Below are 25868 nucleotides of genomic sequence, written 5' to 3' on the forward strand. Positions count from 1 at the left end.
GGGCAAAAGTAAGTTCCCTCCAAGGCCGCTCCGATTTCGGAGCGGCCTCGGAGGGAACGGGGGTAGGCTGCGCGGCTCGGCGCGCGCCAGCTATACGGAATTGATAGCCTTGCGCGCGCCGATCCAGGATTTTAGCGGCTACGCGCGTATCTACTAAAATCCTGCGTACTTTTGCTTGCGCCTGATGCGCCAGCAAAAGTACGCCAAATCGCGCGGTTTGAAAATCTACCCCTATATGAAGACGTCCAGAGGAGAGAGGGAATGTTGTTTACCCAGTGGTAGAATAGCAGCAGATTGTTATAGCCCAGAAGCTCTCCAAAGTGAGATTCCCTCCTCTAACCAGTAGAGTGAACACCTTGGCCTTTTCTTGACCATAGAGATCTGAAACCGGTGGTACAAGTTAAGTTTAAAAACAGACTTTTTCACGTATTAGGAGAAAATAACTTGTAATGTTGTGAGTAAATGCTGCAAATTTAAATTGCATTTTTTAGGCTTGGTCTTAAAATGGATGCCCTCTAATATTGTTGAAATATGAGGAAGCAGAGCATGCTACATTTTTTTTTTTCGGTCTATGTATTATTTATAACATTTTATATTCCGCCTTCTCCAATACAGTTGTCCAGGGTGGGTCAATAAAGTGACTTTTTTAAGCAATCAGTGTTAGACTATACAGATGCTGTTTTTGCCAATACTACAAATTAGTAGCTTGTGGGAACTTTAGAGAATTGCTCTTAACCTAGGAAAAGCTTTCATCCACTCCCCCAAACCTGTTTGTGTTATAAGGCAACAGAAGCGCCCTTATAATCACTGACTTCCTCGCACCTCATTGACTGGAGACTGGATGGGAATGGGGCAACCTGCAGAGAGACCTTTAAATCAAATTCTCTTGGTTTTCTTGGTGTACCGCAGCACCTTCACACCAAAGCAGAGGAGTAGAAAATGCAATTAGACTTGTCACCACTCATATCTGTCAAGTGTATTAGGTTTTTCATTACATTTTTTTTTTATATTACTCCTAAACTGAGGAAGTGCGTTTCAGTAGAAAAGAAGATTTAGAGTTTTCAAGTTCATTGTATTTGACCATTTCTTGAAAACCTTACAACCAAGCTTATCTTCATGGATTTTTTTTTTTTTTTTTGGCTTTATTCATTCACCTCCGCAGTACCCACTTCTGGTTTTCAGAGGTTTGTGGGTACTAAATCATAAATTCTTGTGACAACCTTTGGCAGACTCTTTTGTGAAGCATATAATCCAGTGATGCTCCTCTGTAGGGCTTTAGGCAGTGAAGCCATTGTCACAGCATTCTGGAAGCAGATGTTTGCTGAATGTCACATTCTCCTTTTGTCCAGGCGAATCTTGCACAGCTATTGGGCGATTCTCGGGAACGGAATAAACATTTGGGAGAAGAAATTAAAGAGCTTCAGCTGAGACTGGGAGAAGTGGAAGGAGACAATAAGGTAAGGTTTCGTTTTCTCTGTTCCTTAAATCTTTCTTATCCTGCTTGCAGCACCAGTGTCAGGGAGAGGCAAATAGGGTAGTTGCTTTGGGCTCCAGAATAACAAGATTCCCTCTGGCAAAGCCTCCCTTAGGAAAACCTGGTACTGACTGGCATGGGAAAAGATCTGGACCCTGGTAAGCGATGTGGCCTTCGTAGGTGAGCTGGGCACCGGAAAGAGAGATGGCTGCTATGGACAAGGCTGGACCTTGAACAGATGTGCAACTCCCTATCACGTTCCAAATATAAATCATGAAATATAGCAGGAGGATCCCAGACCAGTGGAAAGGAGAAGATGGAACTTTTGAATTAAAGAGATTAAAAAAAAATTCATTAACAATAGGAAGAAAACCAAGCAAATTAGCATTTATCCTGCCATCCAGGTCACCCTGGCACAGATTTACTACACCCAGAATTCAAGGCCAGGCTACAGTGATTACCAAAAAGAAATCTGAGAATCAAGATAAATGTAGTTATTTCAGGTCAAAAAATTACATCTCTTAACACCCATATATTTTATGATCATATAAAATGTGAAAAATTCTCCTTCCACCAAAATTACTTCCTGATGCATTTGTAGGAAGGAGGTTTTCCTATCCTGGTTCAATCTGCGTACAGTTTTATGCAAGCATTTAGGCCCCCCCTTGGTCAAATAGTATGTTTCAGTGAATCTCTTAAGGGAACAGAAGATGACAACTTGTACATGGTGCAAAGTTAAACAATGAAGCTAGCCTTATAATGGAGTGAGGTTCTGTCAGCCTGGTGTATGAAGATCTTTCATTATTGTTACTATTTGATTTTAAAGGAAATTTAGTTTTTGAACAGCCCTGGGCGTGATTTGAAACCTTTTGTGAGTGTGACTAAATTAAACATAACATCTTCCTGTAATTTTTAATGCAAAATTACCATGTACTGATTTTTAACAGATTGAAAATAATAAAACAGTGAATATGGCATGTGCAAAAGTTTGGATACCTTGCCAGTTGATTGATTTTATATATTTTTAAACGAAAAGCTAAGGCCCAAAACTTTGATTTTCGTAGGTCTTAAATTTAATCATATGAAGACAATTCCGGGGTTGTACAAATACTTCTGACTCTTCTAACCTCTCAGGACGTGATTGTTGTTCTGACTATTTTCAACAAATATGGGCTCCAAAGCAACTGAAAGAACATTTGAAAATAAAGATAGTTCACTCTTACAAAGCAGGAGAAGCAATAATAATAAAAAAAAAGTTAACTATCCGAAACCATGGTTTAAGAAATGGAAGTTACTATAGTATCTCATTTAGTTCTGGCAGAACAGTTCAATTTTAATTTCATCAGTCCAAAGCACTTTGTTCCAAAATGTTTCAGGCTTATCAAGGTTTTGTTTTGCATACTTTACATTAAGGGTGGGCAACTCCAGGCCTGGAGTGCCATAAACAGATCTGCTTTTCAGGATATCCACATTGAATATGCACGAGGTTTATCTGCATGCACTGCCTCCATTGAATGCAAATATCTCTTATGCCTGTTTGTTGGGGATGTCCTGAAAACCAGACCCGTTTGCGGCACTCCCAGGACCGGAGTTGCCTAGCTCTACTTTAGCCTAGAACTTTTTTGTGATAAGGTCATAGAACAAGTTTCCTTCTGACAACTCTCCCATGCAGATCATTGTTGTGTAAGCAACACTTTATTGTGGCGCTGTGGACACCTATTTCGGTGTCAGCCAAGCTTTTCAGCAGGTCTGTAAGTTCTGTTTTGCAGATCTGACCAGTATTTTCAGGTAGTTCCATCATTTTTCTTGGTCTTCCAGATCTTGCCTTCACCTCTGCAGTTCCATGTGGCTTCCATTTCTTAATATCTTTAACCACTGAAATTGCTAGCTGGAAGCATTTGACATGTACATGTGTATATCCTTCCCCTGCTTTATAAGAATGAATTATCTTCATTTTCAAATGTTCAGGCAGCTGCTATGGGAGGAGCCCATGGGTGTTGAAAGTAGACAGAACAACAATTGCAACCTGAGAGGTTAGAAGGCTCAGAGCATTTGTTCAACTTGGAATTCTTTTCACCTGACTAATTGAAGGCCTAACAAGTCAATCAACTTTTTGGGCCTTTTTAACAACTTAAAAAAAATATATATATATATATATATGAATCCACTGGGAGGATGTCAAAACCTTTGCACATGCCATGTTCACGATTATATTATTTTCAATGTTAAAATAAGCAACTAGTAATTTTCCATTAAAAATCTCTGAAAGATGTCATGTTCACTTTGTTCCATGTAGAGGTTGTGCCATCTCACATTCATTTAGAGATTCAGTGAAACATAAAATTTGGCCAGGAATGCCTAAACGTTTACACACAACTGTACATCTGGGAATCAACTACTAAAACACTAAAGAATGTCGGTATAAAAAAGTACTAAATAAATAAAGAAAAGTCATAATATAGTTATAGGATGCTGATGTAATAAGGTGCTTTCAGTAAAACGCACAGTTTCACATGTAGAGGTTAGACTTGCGTGGCTTCTGCTGTCCCTTCAGCACCTGGAGCCCGGATAGTGGTGCAGCGGTGGTGGCTTTATTTTTTTCTCCTACTCAGTTTATTTTTAGCCGCGAGCCATGCCGCGTGTGTCATGCCGACTCCCACTGAACGCGGGAAATCCTGTCAGGCCTGTGAGGGGGAGGGGCGTTCTCGCCTCATTGTGGCCCTTCTTTTCCCGCTCTCTGTCTCTAGAGGTGAGGGAGCTTCAACATAGATTCCTAGGGGCAGATGCTGCACTTGGGCTGCAGGCCCTGTGCAGGAGGCCTTGGTGGGTGGGGGGCTCAGACAGCGGCCATTTTACTTCCACGTAGCAGGAGCCCTGCCTTAAATGTGAAGAGCAGGTATTCCCCTTTTCCACTTTCTCCTGTGGTTCAAGGATCTGATGAGGGTGGAGGAGTGCCAACAAACACGGGAAAGGGCTCTGTGACCGCGGAGCAGGTGATCCATGGGGGTTTTTCTGCGGACTTTTGTTTTGCTGATGCATGAGGCCTATCTCGCCAGGCAGGAGCTGGTGAATAAGTGGCCAGCCTCTCAGCTGGTCCGGATTGGCCTTAAGAGACCTTGGACTGAGGCGCTTCCGCGCCTTTGTGCCTGTTTGGTCTCGAGCATTTGCTTGCTGATGAGACTTCCTCTGAGAATTCTGAGGGCACGGAACCGACGGGTGATGATACGCAGGGGCCGCAGGAGGACCTGGGCTCTAGTCAGGGCATGGATCCTGGGGCTGGTTCGCTGGGGGACCCATATGTGAATGAGGTCCCTTTGATGGAAGGGGATGATCCTAGGGTGGTTAGGTTATTTCGCAAGGAGGAATTGTGACCACTCATCCCTCAGGTGACAGGGGGTAAAGCCGGTGTTGGAGGGTGTGCATGGATGATTGAGGACATTCCCCCTGCCGAAGCAGGTGAGGAAATGGCCTGAGATCATCTTAGAGATGTGGAAGCTGCCGAAGGTGGATGCAGTGGTATCAGTGGTGACAAAAAAGATGACCATTTCGGTGGCAGGGTCGGCGGCTTTGAAGGATGTCCAGGATTGGATGCTGGAGATCCTGTTGAAGAGGCTGTTCGAGGTCTTGGCTTTGAGCCTGAGAGCTACAATTTGCATCAGCCCTATGCAGCGGGCTTGTTTGTGCTGGGTGCAGAAAGTGCAAGAGTCTGCTGGAGGTACCCCGGCGGCACCTGGCCAGGATGTGAGCCTGGAAGTGGGTGTAGCTTATGTGGCGGATGCCTTCTATGATTTGCTTCGCACTTCAGCTAGGAACATGGTGTCCACAGTGGCCGTACGAAGGCTTCTGTGGCTATGCAATTGGTTGGTGGATGTTTGGTCAAAGGCGCAACTTGCTAATCTCCCTTTTAAGGGGCACTTGTTGTTCAGTGAGGACCTGGAGAAGCTGATGAAGCATCTTGCAGACTCTAAGGGGAATAGGTTGTCCGAGGATAAGAAGGGTACTAAAAAGACCTTTCTGTCTCGTTCTCTCTTTTGTGAGATGAAGAGATTTCGTGCCAGAAAAAATTTGTTCAGTTCTGCAAAGAAGCAGGGTTCAGGACGGCAACAGTCCTTTTGTGGCGACCCGTAGACCGGCCAGAGAGGGTACCATACAGAGGTGCCAAGCCTGCCCATTGAAGGCAGGTTGGTCCACTCCACCCTCGTGGCTGTTGGAGGAAGGTTGCCCTGTTTTTACGAGGAGTGGACCAGAATTACCTTAGACCAGTGGGTGCTGGAAGTAATAAGAGACAGCTACATGTTAGAATTTTCTCGACCCCCCCCCCCCACCTACAAGGAGGCCTTTGTAGGCCAAGTGAGCGGCAGTGCGGGACACTCTGCTATGTCTGCAGTGATTGGAAGCAATCCTCCTGGTGCCACTTGGGGAACTTGGTCAGGGAAGGCATTTCGTGTACTTTGTGGTTCCCAAGAAGGAGGGCTCATTTCTGCCCATTTTGGATCTACAAAGGGTCAATGCGACATTGTGGGTTCCATGTTTTCAAATGAAAACGTTATGAACAGTGATTGCAGCGGTGCGCAAAAGGGAGTTCCTGGCCTCTCTCAATCTGACAGAGGCATATCTCTATATTCCCATCAGAGCAGATCGGAGATTTTTGCGATTCACTGTGCTAGGAGAGCATTTTCAGTTTCTAGCCCTGTCTTTCGGATTTACAGCGGCGCCGAGAACATTCACGAAGGTGATGGTAGTAGTGGCAGTGTCCCTCGGAAGAGAGGGGATACTGGTTTATCCTTATCTCGACTATTGGCTCATTCGGGTGAAGGCGGAAGCAGAGTATGTTGCCTCCATTCGGCAAGTGACAGAGCGCCTGAAGTTCCTGGGCTGGGTGATAAACCGGTCAAAGAGTCAACAGGTCCTGTCTCAGTCCTTGGACTACCTGGGTACAATATTCAACACCCTGGTGGGCAAGGTGTTCCTTGCAACTTGAGAATCCTCTCCAGAGTAGTTGCAAGTGGTTCGTCTGAGGGACCTGCTGGTTCTTAAGATCTGGGATTATTTACAGGTATTAGGGTCCATGGCTTCTATGCTAGATCTGTTGCCATGGGCTTTTGTGCACATGTGCCCCTTACAGAAAGCTCATCTATCCCATTGGAATCCGATATCGGAGGAGTTTTAAGCGTTGCTACCACTCCAGGAAGAGGCCAGATCCAGTCTCTCGTGGTGGCTATTGCGGTCCAGTTTGGAGAAGGGAGTGGATCTGGAGTTCCGGACTGGGTGGTAGTGATCACGGATACCAGTCTCAGTGGTTGGGGAGTGGTGTGTCAAGGATCGGCAGCCCGAGGGCACTGGTCCCCGGTGGAAGTGTCCTGGTTCATCAACCGTCTGGAGACAAGGGCGGTTCAGAGATCATTGATCTTTCTCCCTCGGATTCAGGGCCGGGCAGTTCGTATGTTCTTGGACAATGCAAACACGGTGGTCTATATCAATGGGCAGGGCAGAATGAAAGAGTTAGTTGGTGGCTCAGGAGGTTCAAGAGCTCTTTGCCTGGGCGGAGCTTCACCTAGCAGCTCTAGCAGTGTCTCATGTAGCAGGCATAGACAATGTACAGGAGGACCAGCTCAGCAAGCAACAGCTAGATCCAGGGGAATGGGAGTTGTCGGCAGAGGCCTATTCGATTTCATGGCAACAAGGAAGAATGCCAAGGCAACCAAGTTTTTTAGCCACTGGAGGGAATTCGGCTCCGCAGGGATAGACACCCTAATTCAGCCGTGGACAGAGAGGCTACTGCTGTATGTTTTTCCTCCGTGGTCGTGCTGCATTGTATTGAGCAGCATCAGGGACAAGTGATCCTGGTAGCGTCGGAGTGGCTGCGACATCCATGGTTTGCGGATCTGGTGCAGTTGGCGGTGGATGAGCCCGTTTGCTTAAGCCACTTGAAGGGCCCTCTGTGTCAGGGCCCCATCTTGTCGGAACAGGTGGATTGCTTTTGTCTAGCAGTTTGGCTTTTGAAAGGCGACATTTCTACTTAAAGGGGTATTCCAAGCCGGTGATTACTACTCTGCATTGCATCAAGCTAGAAGATCCTCCACCTCTTTGGCATATATCAGAGTTTGGAGAGTGTTTGCAGCCTGGTGTGTGGCCCATGACACTGATCCCTTGCATGCAAATGTGACCCAGGTCTTGGCCTTTTTGCAGGAGGGGCTGTCGAAAGGTTTGGCGTATAATTCTCTGAGTCCAGGTTAGGCTGTTTTAGAGGACGGCTTCAGGGAAGATCTTTAGCTTCGCATCCTGGAATCTCAATTTGGTTCTGCGAGTTTTATGTGACCCTCCTTTCGAGCCTCTTCACAGGGCTACTTTGAAGGATCTTATGCCGAAGGCGGTGTTTCTAGTGACGATTTGCTCAGTTAGATGGATTTCTGAGCTCCAAGCCCTATCATGTAGGGAGCCCTTTTTGCGGATTTCTGATAATGGGATCTTGTTGCGGGCGGTTCCTTCTTTTTTTGCCCAAGGTGGTGTTGGCCTTTCATCTTAGCCAGACTGTGGAGTTGCCGGAGTTTTTGCATTTGACGCCCGATTCTCCCCATGCGAGGGAGCTTCATCTTTTGAACTTGTGTCGGGTTCTCCTAAGATATCTCAAGGTGAGTAATGAATTTCGGACCTCGGACCACCTTTTTGTGTTATTCGGTGGGCCAAGAAAGGGTGGTAAGGCGACTAAGAGTATGATTTCCCGTTGGTTGAAGGAGGCGATTGTTTTGGCCTGAATTTGTAAAGGCCGACTGATCCCTGAGGATTTGCGGGCAGATTCTGCTAGAGCTCAGGTGGCCGTCTGGATGGAGTGTCAGTTGGTGTCACCGCAGCAGGTTTGTCGGGCAGCAATGTGGAGCTCTTTGCACACTTTCACTAAATATTACCATTTGGATGTTAGGGCGCCTTTGGGGAAAGTGCTACGTGCAGGTGTTTTGGGATCCCACCCAGTGTAAAGGGACTTGGGTACATCTCACTTGTCTGGACTGATCTGGATATGAACAGGAAAGGAAAATTGGCTCTTACCTGCTAATTTTCTTTCCTGGAATACCACAGATCAGTCCAGGCTTCCGGCCCATTCTGATTCTGATTATTTTTCGAAAGACCTCTCCTGATTCTGGAAGCTGCTGGAGATGCAGTGTTTATTTTTGTTCTGAAGAAATTAATTGTATATAGTTCTTGCAGTTTGGAGATTTAAAACTTTTTCTTTCTTGACCATAGTTCAGGGGTCAATTTGGTTGGGAGTTCCAGCTTGTTCCGAGTTCTTTAGAGGAAGAGATCCTCGTGGTCAGGAGTTACACTTTTTGGTTTGGGTACAGGTCAATACTGAGGGACTGCAGGTGGCACTCTTGGTTATGTAGCAGTGTCTCAAAGATTTTCTTCTCTGCCTCCATCTGCTGGTAGGGATGCATAAACCCACTTGTTTGGACTGATCTGTGGTATTCCAGGAACGAAAACTAGCAGGTAAGAACCAATTTTCCTTTAGCACCCTTACATGGAAATTCTGTGCTAATGATGGTATAGTTATTGCCTCCAGTGCAGAGAAATGCACTGGTAAAACTCATATTTTCCTAGCGCTGGAAGTTTTACTCCTGGTCAGAGATGGAGTAAAGCTTTCCAGTGCTGAGGGAATGGAGACCCTAACAGGAGGGAGAACTGCCACCATTCCCTTGCCTGCCTCTTCTAAACCTGTCGAGGCTGCACAGAAAGGCGCACAGCTAGGAGAAAAAGACAATAGTTGATGGCTCTTACCAGGGGCAGGAGAAATGCCCCACCAGCAGAGGCGAAATGCAAAGGAGAGCAAACGGCGTTGTTGGGAAGTCCAGACTGACACCGTGATCTCTGTTCATGTCTCGTTCACTCTACCTACCAGCTGGGCAGTCATCCCACTTTGCTTTGCTACCTGCTGCTTTTCTTGGCGTACTGGGAGCCTGGTGCCAGGGAGCCGGTTCTATCGCCCTCCCCCTCCCCCGGCTCTGCTCATGCTCTGTGCCAGGTCTGTGACGGCGCGTTTGGCACCCATACTGTGAGCTTGGGGCCAAGGGGCAGTCAGAAAGGGCTGTCAGAGCTACACCCCCCAATCCCGAGCACTGACAGCAAGTGCAGTGCATTAGGGTAGTGCACTCAGCTGCAGAGGCTGCAGCTTCTCCTCATGAAGACTGTTGGCGGCGGAGTGATCCTCCCCGCCTCGTAACTTTACTACTGCTATGGATGGCATGTAAATACTAAAATAAATTCTAGGCTAGTCAGCGGGGTTTTAAGGGTTGATACTAACAAGGTAAAAGGGAGGCTGTTTATCTAGGGGGGTTAGGTAGTCCTATCCCTTACCTGGGAGAATTGGGAACGAACTGGTAAAACTGGAAATTGCGTTGGTGCGCGTCTAATAAAATCCCTCCACTTATGGTGTAGAGGCAGTATTTGTGCACGCATGTACGAGCGTAGAGCCTGCTTTATACCATGTATGCAATGCGAGCCAGCATACGCACATTCATGTGCACCTGCGCGCCGGTATCAAAGTTACCATCTAAGGCAACAGAGAGCAAAGTATCTTGCCCAAGTTCACAAGGATGTTCCTTTGTACAGCACTTCTGCCTACAAAAAAAAAGATGAAGGGCAATAATTGCTGTCTTTAACTATTTTGTTTTAAGTAATAGTATAAAATAAACATGGTAAAAAAAAATCAGGTTGAATTTTACATTTGTTTAATGTGATGTGTGGACATATCTGTTCATGATCGCTTTCCATTTTGGATGAAAAAAAATGAGCATGCTGCCGATTTTTACCTGGAGTGTTGCTCTGCCTATCTCTCTCTGCATCTGACTTACTCTCTTATCCACTCTCCATGCACCTCCCTCTCCTTGCTCGCTCTCGACTTACTAAGAGCCAAACATAGTCATGAGACAACAATATAATTCTTCCATCTACCACAGAACGGCAGCCCCCTCTCAATATTGGGGGCATTCAAGTATCCACGGAGGTGGTACATATGCTGTCCTTTATTCATGAATTCCCTTGCTGGCCCCTACCGTCTCCTGATGGATTTTTCCAACATGGACAGTAGCAAACTGAGCGATTCTTCCAGAGATGATGTCCTGGCTACATTTTTGGACATGCTTAAGAGGAGGCTGGAGGACTTTCTGGAAAGCTCAGACTCATGGGTATGATATGCTGCTAGGGAGATGCCATTTTGAGCTGCTGAAGGAAATTTTTCTCCATTGTGAGACAAAATCTGTTGCCTTTCCTTGGATTTGCCTCTAGGGAGCTGCCTAAGACAGCTGAAGGAGTTTGAAAGAGATTGTCTCCCTCCTCCTTAACCTGGAGGCCAATGCAAGTGCACAAAACAGAGAATGTGTGCACAGGAAAAATGGTTTATGAGCACAAATCATCGTTTTCCACACACAAAATAAGGATTATGTGCAGAAGGAATGCTTTCTCCTCTGAAAACATGCTTTTTGTGTGCAAAGCATTTTTTTTTTCTAGGCATAAAATCTTAACTAGAGGTCCCAGCACCAGAACTCCATCTTCTGCCATAAACTAACATCAGCCCTGGAAACTAAGTTTCTGCTTTGGGAGGTAATAGCTAATGCCATCATTAGCATGGAATTACCATGCGAGGGCGCTAACTTAAATACACAATATTGTGTGTGCATTTTTTGTGCGCAAAACTCCTTACTGGCATAAAAAAAAAAGGTGCATACAACCGAGGGTTAAATTGCATTTTGCTGAGTGCTCCTATTTGCATTGCCCCCCCCCCCCCCGGGTTGTTTATGTAGATCATAGGATTGAATTGTGACTTGAAGTACATTCATAAGCATGATATAAATCAAAAGATTAAAAAAGTGCAGAGAGAATTTGTAATGAGATGTTAACTGGAAATGTGGGCATTGGGATGCATTAAATAAAACAAGGACGAACTATCGTGATGTATTTGCTCTTTCACTAGTACACTTGTAATATGATTTCTGATATATCAAAAATTCATTCACGGGCTGATGTGAACTATACTTCTTGTTTAAATCATCAAAGCCCCAGATGGAATGCTTTATTGCAGCACTGGGAGCCAGAGGTTTCCAGGTTCAAATCCAATGTCAGTCACTGGCAGAGTGGCTTTCGGGAAATTCCCCGTGTCTCATAAATCTTTCAGTAGGTAGATTAAAACATTTTTGATGCTGGAATAATTATTGATTTTCCATCAAGATTCTCTTGATAAGTACTGAATTGTCCTTGAGGTGTAATCGATGGTGAGGTGAAAGACTTGCTTTAGCTTACTGGGAAGAAAAGAAGAAAGATTGCAATCCCGTGTTTGTCATGTTGTAAGCTTTGGCAAGGCGGTACTTCTCACTTTCTGAAAACGACCTTTCCTTCTCTAACCCAGTTAGAATAATCTGGGGGGCCCTCCATTTTTGAGAAAATATACAGATATATTACCTTGAATTATACTTTTTTGTACAGAAAATGGATTTTTTTCACCTTTTGAAAGACCCATAGAAATACCCTTAGCTTTCCCAGATTTGAAGATTTTGCAATGAAATCTTTCTTAAATAAGTGCAAGTTTTAAGGTCATTTTCAGCAGGCGTTGCTCCAAATTTGAAGAATTGGTATTCATGGATGCCGTTCAACAGGTCTATCTGTAGTTTTATGTAGTCCCTGATAAGACTCTTACCTAGGGCCATAACTAGGGGTGGATGAGAGGAATAGCTACTCAGGGTGCAAAGCTACTTGGTGAAAACAAGTAGTGAATACAAGTATGGGCAAGGCAGCAGGTGAAAAAGAGTGGTGCTCTCCTCTCTGGGAGGCCGAGGCAATAAGACACGTGTTAAAACGGGTGCTCGTATTGAGCACCCATTTCCTAATGCGCACACAGTCACATCCCCTGGGTGCCCGATGCAATATTTAAATGAGCTGCTAGGTTAAAAAGAACACGCTAGGGAAGAATATTGCATCCCTAGCACTCAAATGCATCGGACGCCCACAATTGCAACGGGCGCTTAATACAGGTATCTGTTTTATCCTGCTTCAGGTTGATTTTGCCCAATGTACACATACAATAGCAAGAGGCGAAATCTGCCTGCAGCATGTCTGTTGTGCAATCAGAATTTTTTTTTTCCTCAAGCCATTATATTATACCTTTATTCTTAAATACTGCAAGCAGTAGATTTAAATATCACAACTATACTATTAGGAGGAACCACAGAGGACAGTATTTTTTAAATTTCTCCTGAGCCCTTGACTCGCAGATTGACTTAACGCCAGCTCCGGGGCTGGAGTTAAATTTGCCGCATTAATAAATGTGCTTTGGGTGCCCAGTGATTTTCTGCATTGGGAAGAAATAGCTTCATCTACATGGAATTTACATGTGTTGAGCACTGTCGGCTAGGCATATGTTTGGACGCGCTAATCTCCTTATTGCATCGGGTGCTAGTCTAGCGCATCCAAAACACAAGTAAACCTGGGCGCTAGGCTGGGCGCACTATTGCATCAGCCCCTGGGTTAGGGGATGAGGGAAGAGTGGGAAAGAGGACAGGAAGTCAGAGTGGAGTGGGTGGAAGGAGAGAAGTAGATACCTGGGTAGGGAGGGGGAGAATATGCTTGCCTGCCCATTGCTCTAAACTGTCTCGTTAGACTCTGCTCTTGTGTTGAACTTGTAGAAAAACCTACTGCACATTGCATTTCACTCAGTGAGTGACATAACCTGATTTAGCATTTCAGAGTTTGAATCCCACAGCATAGGCAGTAGAATGAGGTGGGCCACTTGGACCATGGCCCAACCAACCTTTGCGAGGCAGCATACCTATGATTTGGACACATGTTCTTATGATGTCTGGTTAAAATAGTAACTAGATGCTAATTTCCAGTCCAGCAGTGGGGCAGGCAGTCATTCAACCGTTTGTGCGGCTCCTGTGTTCTTATTCAAATACATGTTCTGTTGGCAGTACAGGTACAGAACACAGGACCAGAAGTGAGCTATATGAAGGAGGAGCTATACCTGCTATCTGAATGGAACTGCTACTTCTCACCACCTCCCAGTCTGGTGGACTTTCTACTATCTCTTATCATGGCATCTTCTGCTGTGGCTTCAAGTGAGTCCTGCAGCAGTGACTGTATCCCTCACTATGGCTGCCACTATCCCCCAGTACCTACCCTATGGTCTGCTTTATGCTGCTGACCCCCAAGAAGCTTCAGAAGGGCACACAAAAAAGATTAGGGGGATGCTGATCATAGTCGAGGGAAGATAATAGGGTAGGTGCAGATGAAGAGAGAAAGGGAGCGGTAGGTACAGGGAGAAAGAGTGAGATAGGTATAGGGAATGGGGCAGAGAGAGAGAGGAGTCGAGGATATTTGTACTGGGTAGAGTTTGGGGGGAGAAAGGGGCCAGAGTTGCACAAGAGGTGGGGTGGGATGTGTTGGAGCCACCAAGCCCCTGTTCTTGTGGGAGGTGTTATGTAACATAACATCCCCACTTCCCACAAGAACCGTGATGGAGGCTTGACTTAGTATAGGAGGAAACATTTCCGTTTTTAGTTCTTCAGTACTGCACTGGATACAGAGTGACTTCTTGGTAGACAAAACATTTCAGTTTTTGTCTGTACATTTGTAATTTGTAGTCATTTATTCTATATTTGGTGGGAGTCTGTTCAAGTGAGGTGAGGGATTCTGCTAGTGTGTAGTTTCTATTTAGGAATCAATAGCAATCTGGCTTGTCTTGTTTTCCCAGTAGGAGATGTATTGTGTTCTAGGACTCTGTGAAAGGAGTATACGGGAGAAAACCCCAAAACACCTTTAAAAGACCGGATCCAGAGATCTGGCCTGATCCGCCTTAAATCTAAGATAGCAGGGAATCCTGGTCTGGGTGGAGGTCCCTGGAAAGATGTATAACTCACCATGCCCAGGAGGGAATAGGAGGCCCGGGAAGAGAAGGAATCCTAAAGAAAGAATACTGCTGATATCAAGGAACAGATATCAAGGAACAGAGGCCATGAATGTCAATCTGGTAACTCAGCTGACACCAGAGGCTAACATGTGTATTGACAAGAGAGGACCATTTAAATCAGGGACAACCAAAGAATCAGAGTAATAAAGGAATCTTGGAGGTATCCACCCTCCTGACTAGCAAGGGTCCAGACACTTTTTTTTTCTTTTGCTCGCTTTGTGCCAGGAATGGACATGAGGAAGAGGGTTGCCTTGTGACAAAGAAGAAAATGAAGAACTGCTGGTAGGAAGAGGTGAACTTAAAATGGAACAAGATTGCAGCCATGCTCCTTCTGTAAGACAGACAACCATGCTGATGAGGACCGCCTATGGCTGGAGAACATAGAATGGTAGCGCAAGTTAGTGGAGAGGGGCAAATGAGAACGCAATCACCCAAAGGAAGGGAGTGCCGAGTCTTTTGTAAGCACTGTCAAAATCAAAGTGGATCAAATCCCACAGGCATGCTTCTATTGTGGAGTGAAAGAGCATGCTAGGAAGAACCGTCCTCAAGGGGAGAATAAAGAGGGGAGCAAGAATGGGAAAATACTTTGCGAAAATACAAAGCTTTAACTTGGTAGATGAGCCATGTGGGGAACTTTTCAACTTTGTAATTTCAGGGGAACTGAATGAACTGCCCACCCAGGCCCTGGTGGATTCAGGATGCGGAAAGACCCTCATACATAAAGACTTAGCCTAGAGAGGATGGATTAAATACGAGGAAGGCGACACTTGCCTGTATATATGGTGACCAGAAACAGAATGCAAATAGTCAGGTTCTGCTGATGACTCTGGAAGGACAAACTATTATGGATGTGGGAATACTACCCGAGCTCCCATATCTGATGGTTTTAGGGCATGATTGTCCCCAGTTTAAAAAACTGTGGGGTCAGCTTAGGGACAGTTGAGCCAGGCCAGATGACATGTCACCAAGAACCCGTCAGCATTGTTGCCAAAGAGAACTAGGGTATTCCAGGTACCTGGTAAAGAGTAAAGGAACTTACTGTGACAAATGAGGAACACTACGAACCCTTGAACCCAGCTTCCCAAATGGAATGGAGAAGAGAAACCATAGATGGGTTAAACAGCCTCAGCATAAAGCTAGGAAGGAAGAGATAAGAGGGTTTTCATAGGAGTATACCCCTAGTAAGGGCAAGCCTCAACCTAAGAAGTTTGAGCTAAGGGAGAGGGTATATTAAGGAATAGATAGGAGATAGCCCCAAAACAACCTATAGGACTGCATCCAGAGATCTGGCCTGGTCCATCTTGAGCCTAAGATAGCAGGGAATCCTGGTGGGAAGTTATATAACTAGCCAGCCAGGAGGGAATAGGAGGCCCAGGGGAGAGAAGGAAGCCTAGAGAGAGACTACGACTGAACTGTAAGTTGTAACTCTGTTTTGTTGATTCTTGTCACTAATAAAGAAGTTTATGGAAGATTTTTGCCAGAGTCCATCTTGATTCTGTCCTCTGGCTACCCTAAGACCGCTCATGGTGCCACTGATCCAGTGTAATATTTGGAGTGCTGCCATTTCATAGGTAGAGTCTTGTTACATAATAGCATGGTAAATGGTGGCAGATAAAGACTAAAATGGCCCAACTAGCCTGTCCACCAGTGACTGTAAGTGCATCTGCCCAAAGTACTTTCTTCTCTTACAGTTACCTTGCCCCTTCTTGGTTTCTCCCTCCTGTATGCCACGTCTCAACTCTCTGTACCGAAACCTGGCTCTCTCCTTTCCCCCTTCTTATGCTGCTGCTGTCGCCCTGCTCCACATTAGTGTATCTCTAGTGACAGATTAGATAACTGATTTATATTTCTTATTCCTGTTTCTCTGCTCATCTTAGAAGGTAGTCATGCAAGTTTTAGGAAAATATTGTAAGGCAAGGTAGGCCAACAGTTCACTAAATAGCCATAATTTGACCAAATAATTGTTGATCTTCAGTCACTGCTAAATTAGATGTCCAGTCAAGAGCTTATGGCAAACTGTATTTTTAGTTCAGTTCTAGGGATATGCAAGCAAAAAAAAAAAATAGGGAGAGCACGCTCTTCAGATCAAGATTTCAAAGGATAATCCAAGTAACACCATAAAAATTCAAAGGGCATTGGCATTTTCTGACCTACAGTTTTACATTACATTTTTAACAGTATAACACACTTTATTCAGTACCTGCATTTGAATAATGCTGTAAGCCAACTTAGATAGAAAGATATAGCCCTACGGTCTTTTTCTGCTGTCCTGTTTCTATCTCGTCTGCCCATCTACCCAACTAATTTAGTTTCACAATTCCCATCCCCCCCTCGGAGATCCCCCTGTATTTATCCCATGCATACTTTTTTTTGTCGCCTTCACTAGGAGGTTGTTCCAGGCATCCCTCTGAGGGAATGATGGGAATTGTAAAACTAAATTAGATGGGCAGATGGGCAGACTTATAAGAACATAAGAAATTGCCATACTGGGTCAGACCAAGGGTCCATCAAGCCCAGTATCCTGTTTCCAACAGAGGCCAAAAACCAGGCCACAAGAACCTGGCAAATACCCAAACACTAAGAAGATCCCATGCTACTGATGCAATTAATAGCAGTGCCTATTCCCTAAGTATAATTGATTAATGGCCTTGATGGGCCATACAATCTTTTGCTGAGATCCTGTCTATCTTTCTGTCTTGAGCAGCGTTTGGAAAAGCAGGCTAAAAATCCCAAAATGATTATATAGGTTTAGGTTCTCTTTGCTTTATCTTGATCCAAGGAATGTGCTGTCCCTGTTTGCTTTTCCCATAGGCAAGAGGTAGTGGATGGCCAAAGAGCACTGCGCATAGCTTTTAAAGGAGCTTTGTGTGTCAGTCACCGAAAGTCAAAGTAGGATTTTTCTCTAAAAGAAAATGTGAACAAAAGTGGAATATGTGCATAAAGGCTGCCTGGGTGTAGCTGCATGAAAAACAGCAAAAGCAGAGAAGTTTTCTGAAAAAAGATTTTTGCACCCACAGGGGGGAAATAGATCACGTGAGGAAAGAGGGACTTGAATATGTTTAAAGGATAATAAAAGTATTCAGGAAATGTACTGAACTGGTTAAAAACAGCACCTCACAGAAATACCTGTCCACTTTTATGCTTAAAGAGAGAGGAACGTTTGACTGACTAAAAGAAACAAGGACATCGTCCTGAACAAAAAAAGGGATTAATAAGATGCAGGTTTTAGCCCTGCCAAAGGAACAGCTATTGTAGCAGTTCCCATCAAATCCTCACCCTATGCACAGGGAGGTTGATACTATGAAGTCACCAGTTTAATCTACAGTGCTGGCAACACAGTATTTTAGATAATGAAGAGAAAATCATTAGTAACTCCCCTTTTTCACTCATTTCCATTTCAGACAGAGGCAAGAATAAGTGATTAAGGCAGCACTATTTGCCGATAAATTGACTGCGTAATATTCATACAGCACATTAAAAATAAATGTATATTTTTTAAAAGTTTGGATGGTTTGCTCTTTTCCCTTGTTATGCCTTGGTATTTCGTGCTTCCACATTGGGGTTGCCATATGGAATTTCCAAGAAAAAAAAAAAGGTGTAGAAGGTAAACTGCCTGGCTCTGCCCTGCTTCAGTGGCTGGGACATGAGGTGGAGGGCAGCCAGCTCTGCTCGCAGCGATTACTTCCTCAGCCTCATCTTAAAGTCATGCAGGCATCACCCTGGTACATGTGAATTATGAACGCAGCGTGAGCCAAGAGAAAAGACTCCGGCGAGGATACTCTTGTTTGGCTGACGGTTTTTCTCCTGCTTGTTTGGGCTTTCAGATTCATCGGAATCTGCTCTTAAAGCACCAAAAAAGCATTAACTTTTAGTAACTGAATTGGGATTTTGCATAGTAACCATTTCAGCAACTAAACAGTAAGTAAAGTCTTAACTATTTTGTCAGTGAAAAGCTGGGCTGATGCAAGAGTAATCGGTGCCCTATATGAATCTTTGGTCATGCGGCCTCTTCCCCCTTCATCCAACTTTTGGTGGAAGCTCCAGTACCGCACTCCCTCCTACCAGCAGCAGTGGGACCAGTACGGCACTCCCCCTTTTTTTTTTTTTTTAGCACAGCACCGCTCTGGGCCTTGCAATTGGCTAGATTTTGGCGCTCTAGAGACAGCCGCCTAATTTACCAAATGGAAGCACCAGCTCTGATTTAAAAGTTAATATTTACCACATGGAGCTGAAGACCTGCTGCAGCCTGGCCTGCAGCTGACGTCTGGCTTCCCTTTCCTGACATGCTAGGCGGTTTTGCAGCTTTTCGGGGGAAGGGAGCATGCAGGTGCATTGGGGGGGAGGGGTAGGGAGTGAAGGGCTGTGCTCCCTCCCCAAAAGGTAGCTTATCATGTAAATATCATTTAAGCGATTAACCATGTAAATGTCAGTCGTTTTTAAATGGTTTTTAAATATTTACATCCCTAATAAATGATTAAACATTGAAATTTCAGTACTTTAAATGGTTTTTAAATATTTATATCCCTATTACCAACTTTACCAAAGTTCTCCACCCATCCCTCCCATTTGGATCAAGTAATTACAGCAACAGCTTTCTCCAAACCCCAGCAGAAATGTTCTGAGTTAGTCAGAAAACGCTGCTGTTACACGAGGACTCCCTCCCAGGAGCCGTGAATGCTGCCTTCACAGTGTCCCAAGCCCAAACTCTATCTCGAACCAAGGCAAGATCCAGGGATGTAACTTGGGTCCCCTGCAGAACAACACTGCCAATGGACCAGCTCCCTCCAGGGGAGTTTTAATAGCAACAGAGATAGCTGAAACAAAACGTGGACACCTTTTATGTTCCAATAAAATTTGAAGTCAATACGAAATAAAAAAAAATATTTGCATACAACTAAAAGAGTAATGCTAAGTAAAACCCAATAGCACCAAGAAAAGGGTAAATGGCTGTTTTGAAGGATGTAAGTCAGGTGTGATATCTCAATTGAGATCGAATGTCTGTATATAAAAATAATAAATAAATAAAAATAAAAATTTACAGCTGTTAAAAGGACAAGAACTTAAAAAAAAAGCTTTAAAATGCTTAGGATAAACAGAATCATGGCAAAGAGTGAATTTGACTATTCCCCACTGTCAATCAGTTCTCTACCAAGACCTGCTATATTGGTGAATACTAATCGCAGATCAGTGATGTATGTTAAAAAAAAAAAAAAAAAGATGTAGAAGCGCTGCCCTCCTGTTATACTTTACAGCTTGTGGAACAGCTCTGCGAGTCGCCTTACTCACCCTGGTACCGCCGGCATACCTTTGTGGCAGGGACGCAGCTGATCTCTAGACCCCATGCCATCTGCAGCACATCCATCAGCTGTGCTGGCTTCTAAGGCACGTGCGAAGAAGCAAGCTTTATTGGTCCTCCGGTGGGAACACGAGACAGGGCGCCTCCTGATGATGTCAGGCCGCTGGGGCCATTTAAACCCTGCTGCTGCCTGAGATCTTTGTCTCAGCAACAAGTTTCTTGTATCCCCACAGTGTGTGTTGCTTCAAGGTTCGTGTCTCCTACATTCCTGATTCCTCGTGCCTCATCCTGCCTTCTAGCCTTGCATTGTTCTGTCTTTCAGCTTGCCTTACCCAGCCTGCCTTGTCCAATGTATCTTCATTGTCTTTCTCCACCCTTGGCTTGATCTCCAGATATCTGACTTCTTGCTTGGACCTGACTATGATTACCTGCTGCCTGGACCTGACCTTTAGCCTGCTTTCCGACTACTTGCTTGCTACTTGTCCTGGAACCTCCAGTCTGCTGCCTGACCTGACCTCGGCATGCCTTCAAACTCTCTCTCTCTGCCATCCTAGGGACCCACCTAAGTTCTGCTGGCCATCAGAACCCAAGGGCTCAACCTGTGAGGGAGGTGGCTGGTAAAGGTGAAGTTCCAGTTGTCCCACTACAAGACAAATTCTCCAGCTGCGGCATAAGCCTCGTAGGTTCGCCTAGGAGGCTGTATCAGCTATGCCACAGTACTAAGGACTTACTTTCATGCCATTCATCACACCTTCATGTGGCACCCAGTAATTGTACAAAAGGTTGGAACAGTAATACACCCTACTGTGTCCAGTCCACCATTCTTGTACGTTACCAGTGTGAAAGCTTTCCAGCTACTTGTGTTTACTAAATAGCTGCAGTCATAACTGTAATATGGTACTCATTATATAGATGCATTGTAAGTGTTAGGTATGACTAGGTGAATGGGACAATTTGAGTACTTTCATCTGGCAAGGAGAGGGGAAAACATTCAATGCTGATTCAATAACAAGTTACATCGACAATTTTATGTTAATTTTGGTAAATCTAGAACTTTGAACTCCCTCAATATAGGGAAAGGGATTTTGAGTCTTCTGTGCTACTGCATGCACTTGTGATTTTTGTAACTTAATTTTGTGATTAGTGGTGTGTTAATAATAATCAGTCATACTCTATGGGGGAGGGGGTAATTTTGTAAGAGTCCTCATAAATTTGAGGGCAAATATGGACATAAGTGGCAGCAATTTTCAAAGGGAGCTTGTGCATGTAAGGTTGCTTTGAAAATTATCCCACCAAATCTACCTGCCCACAGTTACACCTGCTGTTGTGTGCAGAAATTTTTCAGGAAAACTTATGTTCATATTTTTTGGAAATGCAAAAGTATACATTATAAGTACAAACGCCTCCCTAACCCAATCTCTGGGAACGCCTCCACTCAAACTGAGTAAACTTAATCAAATATAGGACCTAGCGAGTAAGTTTCTTTGTTGAAAAGTAATGATGAATTAACCATGACATGTGAGTGGCATTATCTGATGGTGCTGAACAGATCCATCTCTCTAGCTCAGTATAGCTTGTACTACTGAGCATGTGCGGGAGTTCCCATGTGCGCATTGACTCGCAAGCCCTTTGATCTCTTTTGTCCAAGCTACCTCATGGATGTGTACTCTCTCTCATGTAAAATGTTTGTTTTTGGCCATAGGGCCTTGGGTTGTTTTTTTTATTGTTTTTATCGCTGCGTAGGCAACCCTTCAAATGGCATGTTCAGTGCTGTAAAATAATAATAATAAAAAGGCTTTTTTGTTTTTCTTTCCATAAATTTTGGATCATGTCCATGAGACATTCTTCTGCTTTAGATACATTTGAGTCAAGGAGGAGCTTCTCAAACAGGGCTTCCCTTTTCTACCATATCAGATTCCAGACCCACTCTAATCTTGGGGTTGAATGGAGAAGTGATAACGCTGGAGACTGTCACTCTCTGGGGCCTTGTGGTGCCAATCGCCATCGATGCAGGTGTATGTGGTATTGGAGATGCAGTTATCATTGATGCACATCCAGCACCATCAATGCAAATGCCTCAGTGCAGGAGTGTCTGGCACTGTCAACTCAGCCACTGCTGATGCAACCACCATTGAACCAAAACTACCAAACACGGCTGGTACATTGGCGAACTTTATGCTCTTTGCACCATCGGTGCACTTGATGCCTTTACTTCAACAGTGCACTCGATATGCTGTGCATTATCAATGCAAAATCCTATGGCTGTCCACACAGAAAACGTGGCCTCCCAATCTATTACTTGTGGAAATTCCAGAGCCTATTTCTTGCAGAGTGCTTTTGGCAAACATAAATAGTGCAAATGGGAGCTCTGCATGCAGCCCAGAGCAGGTGTCTCAAGATGACTCGCTTTATTCTCGAAAGGTGTATAGCAGTAGGAAGCCATCCTTGAACTCTACCCCAATGAGGTGAGGCCGTCTGGATGTGTATGTCCATTCAGGGCCCAATCAGTGTTACCTGCTTGACACTCATCATCCAGGGCTTCTCACTGAAAGGACCATGAGCATTGCAAAATGACAACTTCTTTGTGATCCAAGAAGATAGGCTTATTCCCAGGGGAGTCCCCTTCTTCCTTCAAGATGAGCAATATCTCTGCCTAACTTATCTTCTTCAGGGTCATGGTTTCTTCCTAACCTTAAGTTCTAAGGAGATATTTTTTTCCCTGATCTGTGGAACTCTTGCCAGAATTTTGAATGAGGGAAGGTGATTAGAGTCATTTGAAGGAGATATTTTTTTTAAATAGTAGCAGTTATCCTGATGCATCAGTGGTCCACTGACCACCTTAACCTGCCTTGATATGGTAGATATCCTAGTGACAAAAAAAGTCCCTTCTTTTTTCAAATGTGTTGGAGGAGAAAGTTGTCCAGGGCCCTCTGTTGAATATTCAAATATTGACTCATCAACCTTATATAGTCTGATGTTCATGTGACAGTGTTAAGCAGTCTGATACCCCTTATCTGATGGTATTCTCTTTGAGAGATTAAGGAGTAGCATGCAGTCCCAGTTTTTTGACAGGTCTAAGAGTACATCTGTCTCTGTCTCTAGAGGATAATTTTCCACTTGTCTTTGACTGCAGAAAAGCTACTGTGGTGAGATTCCCTGGCCCATACATCTCTGTCAGCCCCCAAAGCAGCCAAACAAAGCATGGGTGAGGCCCAGAGGCGCCTGAGCAGCAAAACGTTCCGTGGACTACATTTCCCAGGTTCCCTGCTGAAAACCTGGAATTATGGGGATCTGAAGGTGGAACATCTGAGCAGGGCAGGAACTTCAAACCCACCAGGCACACAGTGGGGATAAATTGGGAGCCTTGGAGTTGCAGGAGGAGGTCTGTTGCCTTTTTTAGAGCCCATGGAAAGAGAAGAAATCAGAGGAATGGGGAGGGTGGGAGTGTCTATGGACACATCAGATAGTGGAGCATCTGGACATAGAGACTGATTGAATGTAGGCTTTATCAGCCTATTATTATGGGGCTCTACTATTTCAACTGAAAGACTATACTAATGCTGTTAATGTGGGAGGAGGGATGGAGAAGTACTGTTAGAAGACTGCTTAAGATTCAAAACCAATTGTTATAACATATTGCTGCTATTGAAAGACTGCATTAATACTGTCAGTGGGGGAGGGAGGAAGGAAAAAAAAACCCTCCTTAGCCCTGTTGGGTTTTGGGAGTGGGCTACTCCTACACTATCTGAAACTCTGAGACTACCATTTTGCTGGCTTGGAAGCGGGGTTGTCCCAACACCAGTTTTGAACTAGTTTGTTTTGGCACTTAAGGAGTTACTCTGCTGACTGAAGTTCTGTGGACTGGTTGGATTTGTTTAAAGCCAAGAGGTTACAACACAAGTGAAGTGGAAAACTATTATTGTTTGAGGGCAGCTGTGAAGTACTGCAGGACTGAATGAGTCTTGACTCATGGATCAAAGGTGTTGAGCCCTTGGTTTTAGAGCTTAAAAAATTGCTGCCTTTCCCGGTAGACTGTGCCACCTCCTTTTAGTATTTGCTTTGGACTATAAGTGATGACAAACTTTAACTATGGGCCAAATTAGTGCCTGCATCTGCAGAGGATAATCGTTGGAGGAAGTTCAGGCAGAGTTCTAAGTTCCTACAGAGGCTTTTTGACAGACAGACTCCATCATGGTCACAAAGGCCATTGAGTCCTCAAGGTTGCAAAGTGTAGTTACCATTTACACTTCCGCTTCTTACAGCACAACACCATTGTTTGGTTTTCTATTCAGGTCCATGTCAGGCATCCCAACTGCATCATGAGGGGGTTTGCTCTATCACCAGCAAACATTAGAGCTTGTTTCTCTCGAGGAGCATAGCATATGGTTCTATTCCTACTATTCTTCTCTAAGAATTCAAAGGGATTGAGGCCTATCCTGAATTTATGGAGGCTATTCAAGGCGTTTTCAAAGCAGGGAATTGGATGCATGCTCTAGAACCAATGGAGTGCTATCTTCTGGCCTTTTGGTTGTCCGGAGGTCTTCACTGATATGTCAGCGGTGGTGGCGGCATGCATGGGCCACTGGGGAATGTGTTTCATATCATGCCTAGCCAAATGACTGGTGACAGGATATGAAGAAGTCTTTCAGCCCTCCGGTCTTAAACTTTCTTGCTTGAGGGCATGGATGAATTCAATGAAGGAAGATACGTTCTTTCCATCAGGACCGATTGAAGATACTTGTTTTGAGCCACATGGCAGCAGCAGGGCATGTAATCCCCTTATGTCATAAACTAGAGAGCTCTCCGCTTTCACTACATTCAGCTGCGTTAACCCCTTTTTACACTCTATGTTGGTTCCTATGTGATGAAAATGTCCCTTCTTTGGCGGCTCAGCCTGTTGGTTCTGGGAGTACTCCCCCTCTTCTTGTTTCTCCTTTTATTCACTATCCCTGGTTCCTTCTATCCAGGGTCCACAGTCTATTATAGAACATGTTTTTTCCAGACAAACCTTTTTTGAAGCTGCGAGCCATTCCAGTTTGCACTAAGAGTATTCTCTCTCTCATGCAAGGAATGAGATTGTTGATCCAAACCGACAATCAAATGGAATCTATGAAAGCAAGCAAGGAGGCACAGGAACCATAACCCTCCACTGAGAATGTCAGCAGATTAGGCATGGGCTCTCGGTCACGAGGCCTCCCTTCAGGAAACAGATCCTTTCAGAGTCTCCGACTGATTAACAGATCACATTCACAAGGTCTGTAACCTAACAGACGATTTGGCCTTTTGGACTTTCATTATCAGATTTATTTGCATTGAAAAGCAACAGCAAGGCTGAATGGTTGGTTTATTCCATCCTATGGAGCAAATACACATATGCTTTGGTCCCTTCTCTGCTAAAGTGGGACGCACATTTTCGACACACTCCTATTACCCCTCCCTTATACTGTAAGGGGTAATAGCACATGGAAAAACGCACGGCCAACCCCCCCCCCCCCCCCCCGAAACTAATAGCACTCATCACACGCAAATGCATGTTGATGAGCCTATTAGTTATTCGCCGGTATAAGGGGTAATAGACGCAATTCGAAAACGCACGGCCAAACGGGTGCTGAATGGTGCACTCGACTGAGCGCACCGTACTGTGTCGGCCTGTAAGTAAGGGGGTGACCTGTATGACGCAGCAGATGCTACCATAAGCTTGCTGGGCAGACTGGATGGTCCGTCTGGTCCTTTTCTGCCATCATTTTCTATATGTCTATGGGGAGGCTGTTCCATGCATCTACCAGCTTCTCTGCAAAGAAATATTTCCTTAGCTTACTCCTGAATCTACTTGCCTTTCACCCTCATTCCAGAGATTCCTGTCCGTTGAAAGAGGCCCATCCTCTCCCTCTGTGAATTTCTAAACTGGTTAATTTTATTTAGGCTCTGAGATTTATTATCTCCTGGTTTCATGAGCTATTGTATGTTAGATTTTATGAGGTCTTAAGAACGTGTAGGTACTAAATGGTGCCATAGGAGTTTTAGTCATAGTAGGCCATGCAGAACTGTTTTTAGGTCAGAAGATATTAACCCTAATGCTTCAAGGGTACGAGACTCCGTAAGCCTCATAGAATCTTGCAGGGTTTCAGATGTACTGATGCTGTCTTTGT

General features: G+C 44.6%; 1 protein-coding gene across 3 annotated transcripts in view; it reads left to right on the forward strand.

Annotated features, from left to right (window-relative positions):
* Nucleotides 1-25868, forward strand: part of CCDC149 (coiled-coil domain containing 149) — a 167783-nt gene that overhangs the window by 65091 nt on the left and 76824 nt on the right. For all 3 annotated transcript variants that reach the window (XM_029590108.1, XM_029590090.1, XM_029590099.1), the window contains one exon: nt 1350-1457. In XM_029590108.1, the coding sequence (XP_029445968.1) occupies nt 1350-1457 (108 nt within the window). The remainder of the gene's footprint in view (nt 1-1349; nt 1458-25868) is intronic.

This window comes from Rhinatrema bivittatum, chromosome 1, assembly GCF_901001135.1.
Source record: "Rhinatrema bivittatum chromosome 1, aRhiBiv1.1, whole genome shotgun sequence".
In the NCBI taxonomy this organism is placed as follows: Eukaryota; Metazoa; Chordata; class Amphibia; order Gymnophiona; family Rhinatrematidae; genus Rhinatrema; species Rhinatrema bivittatum.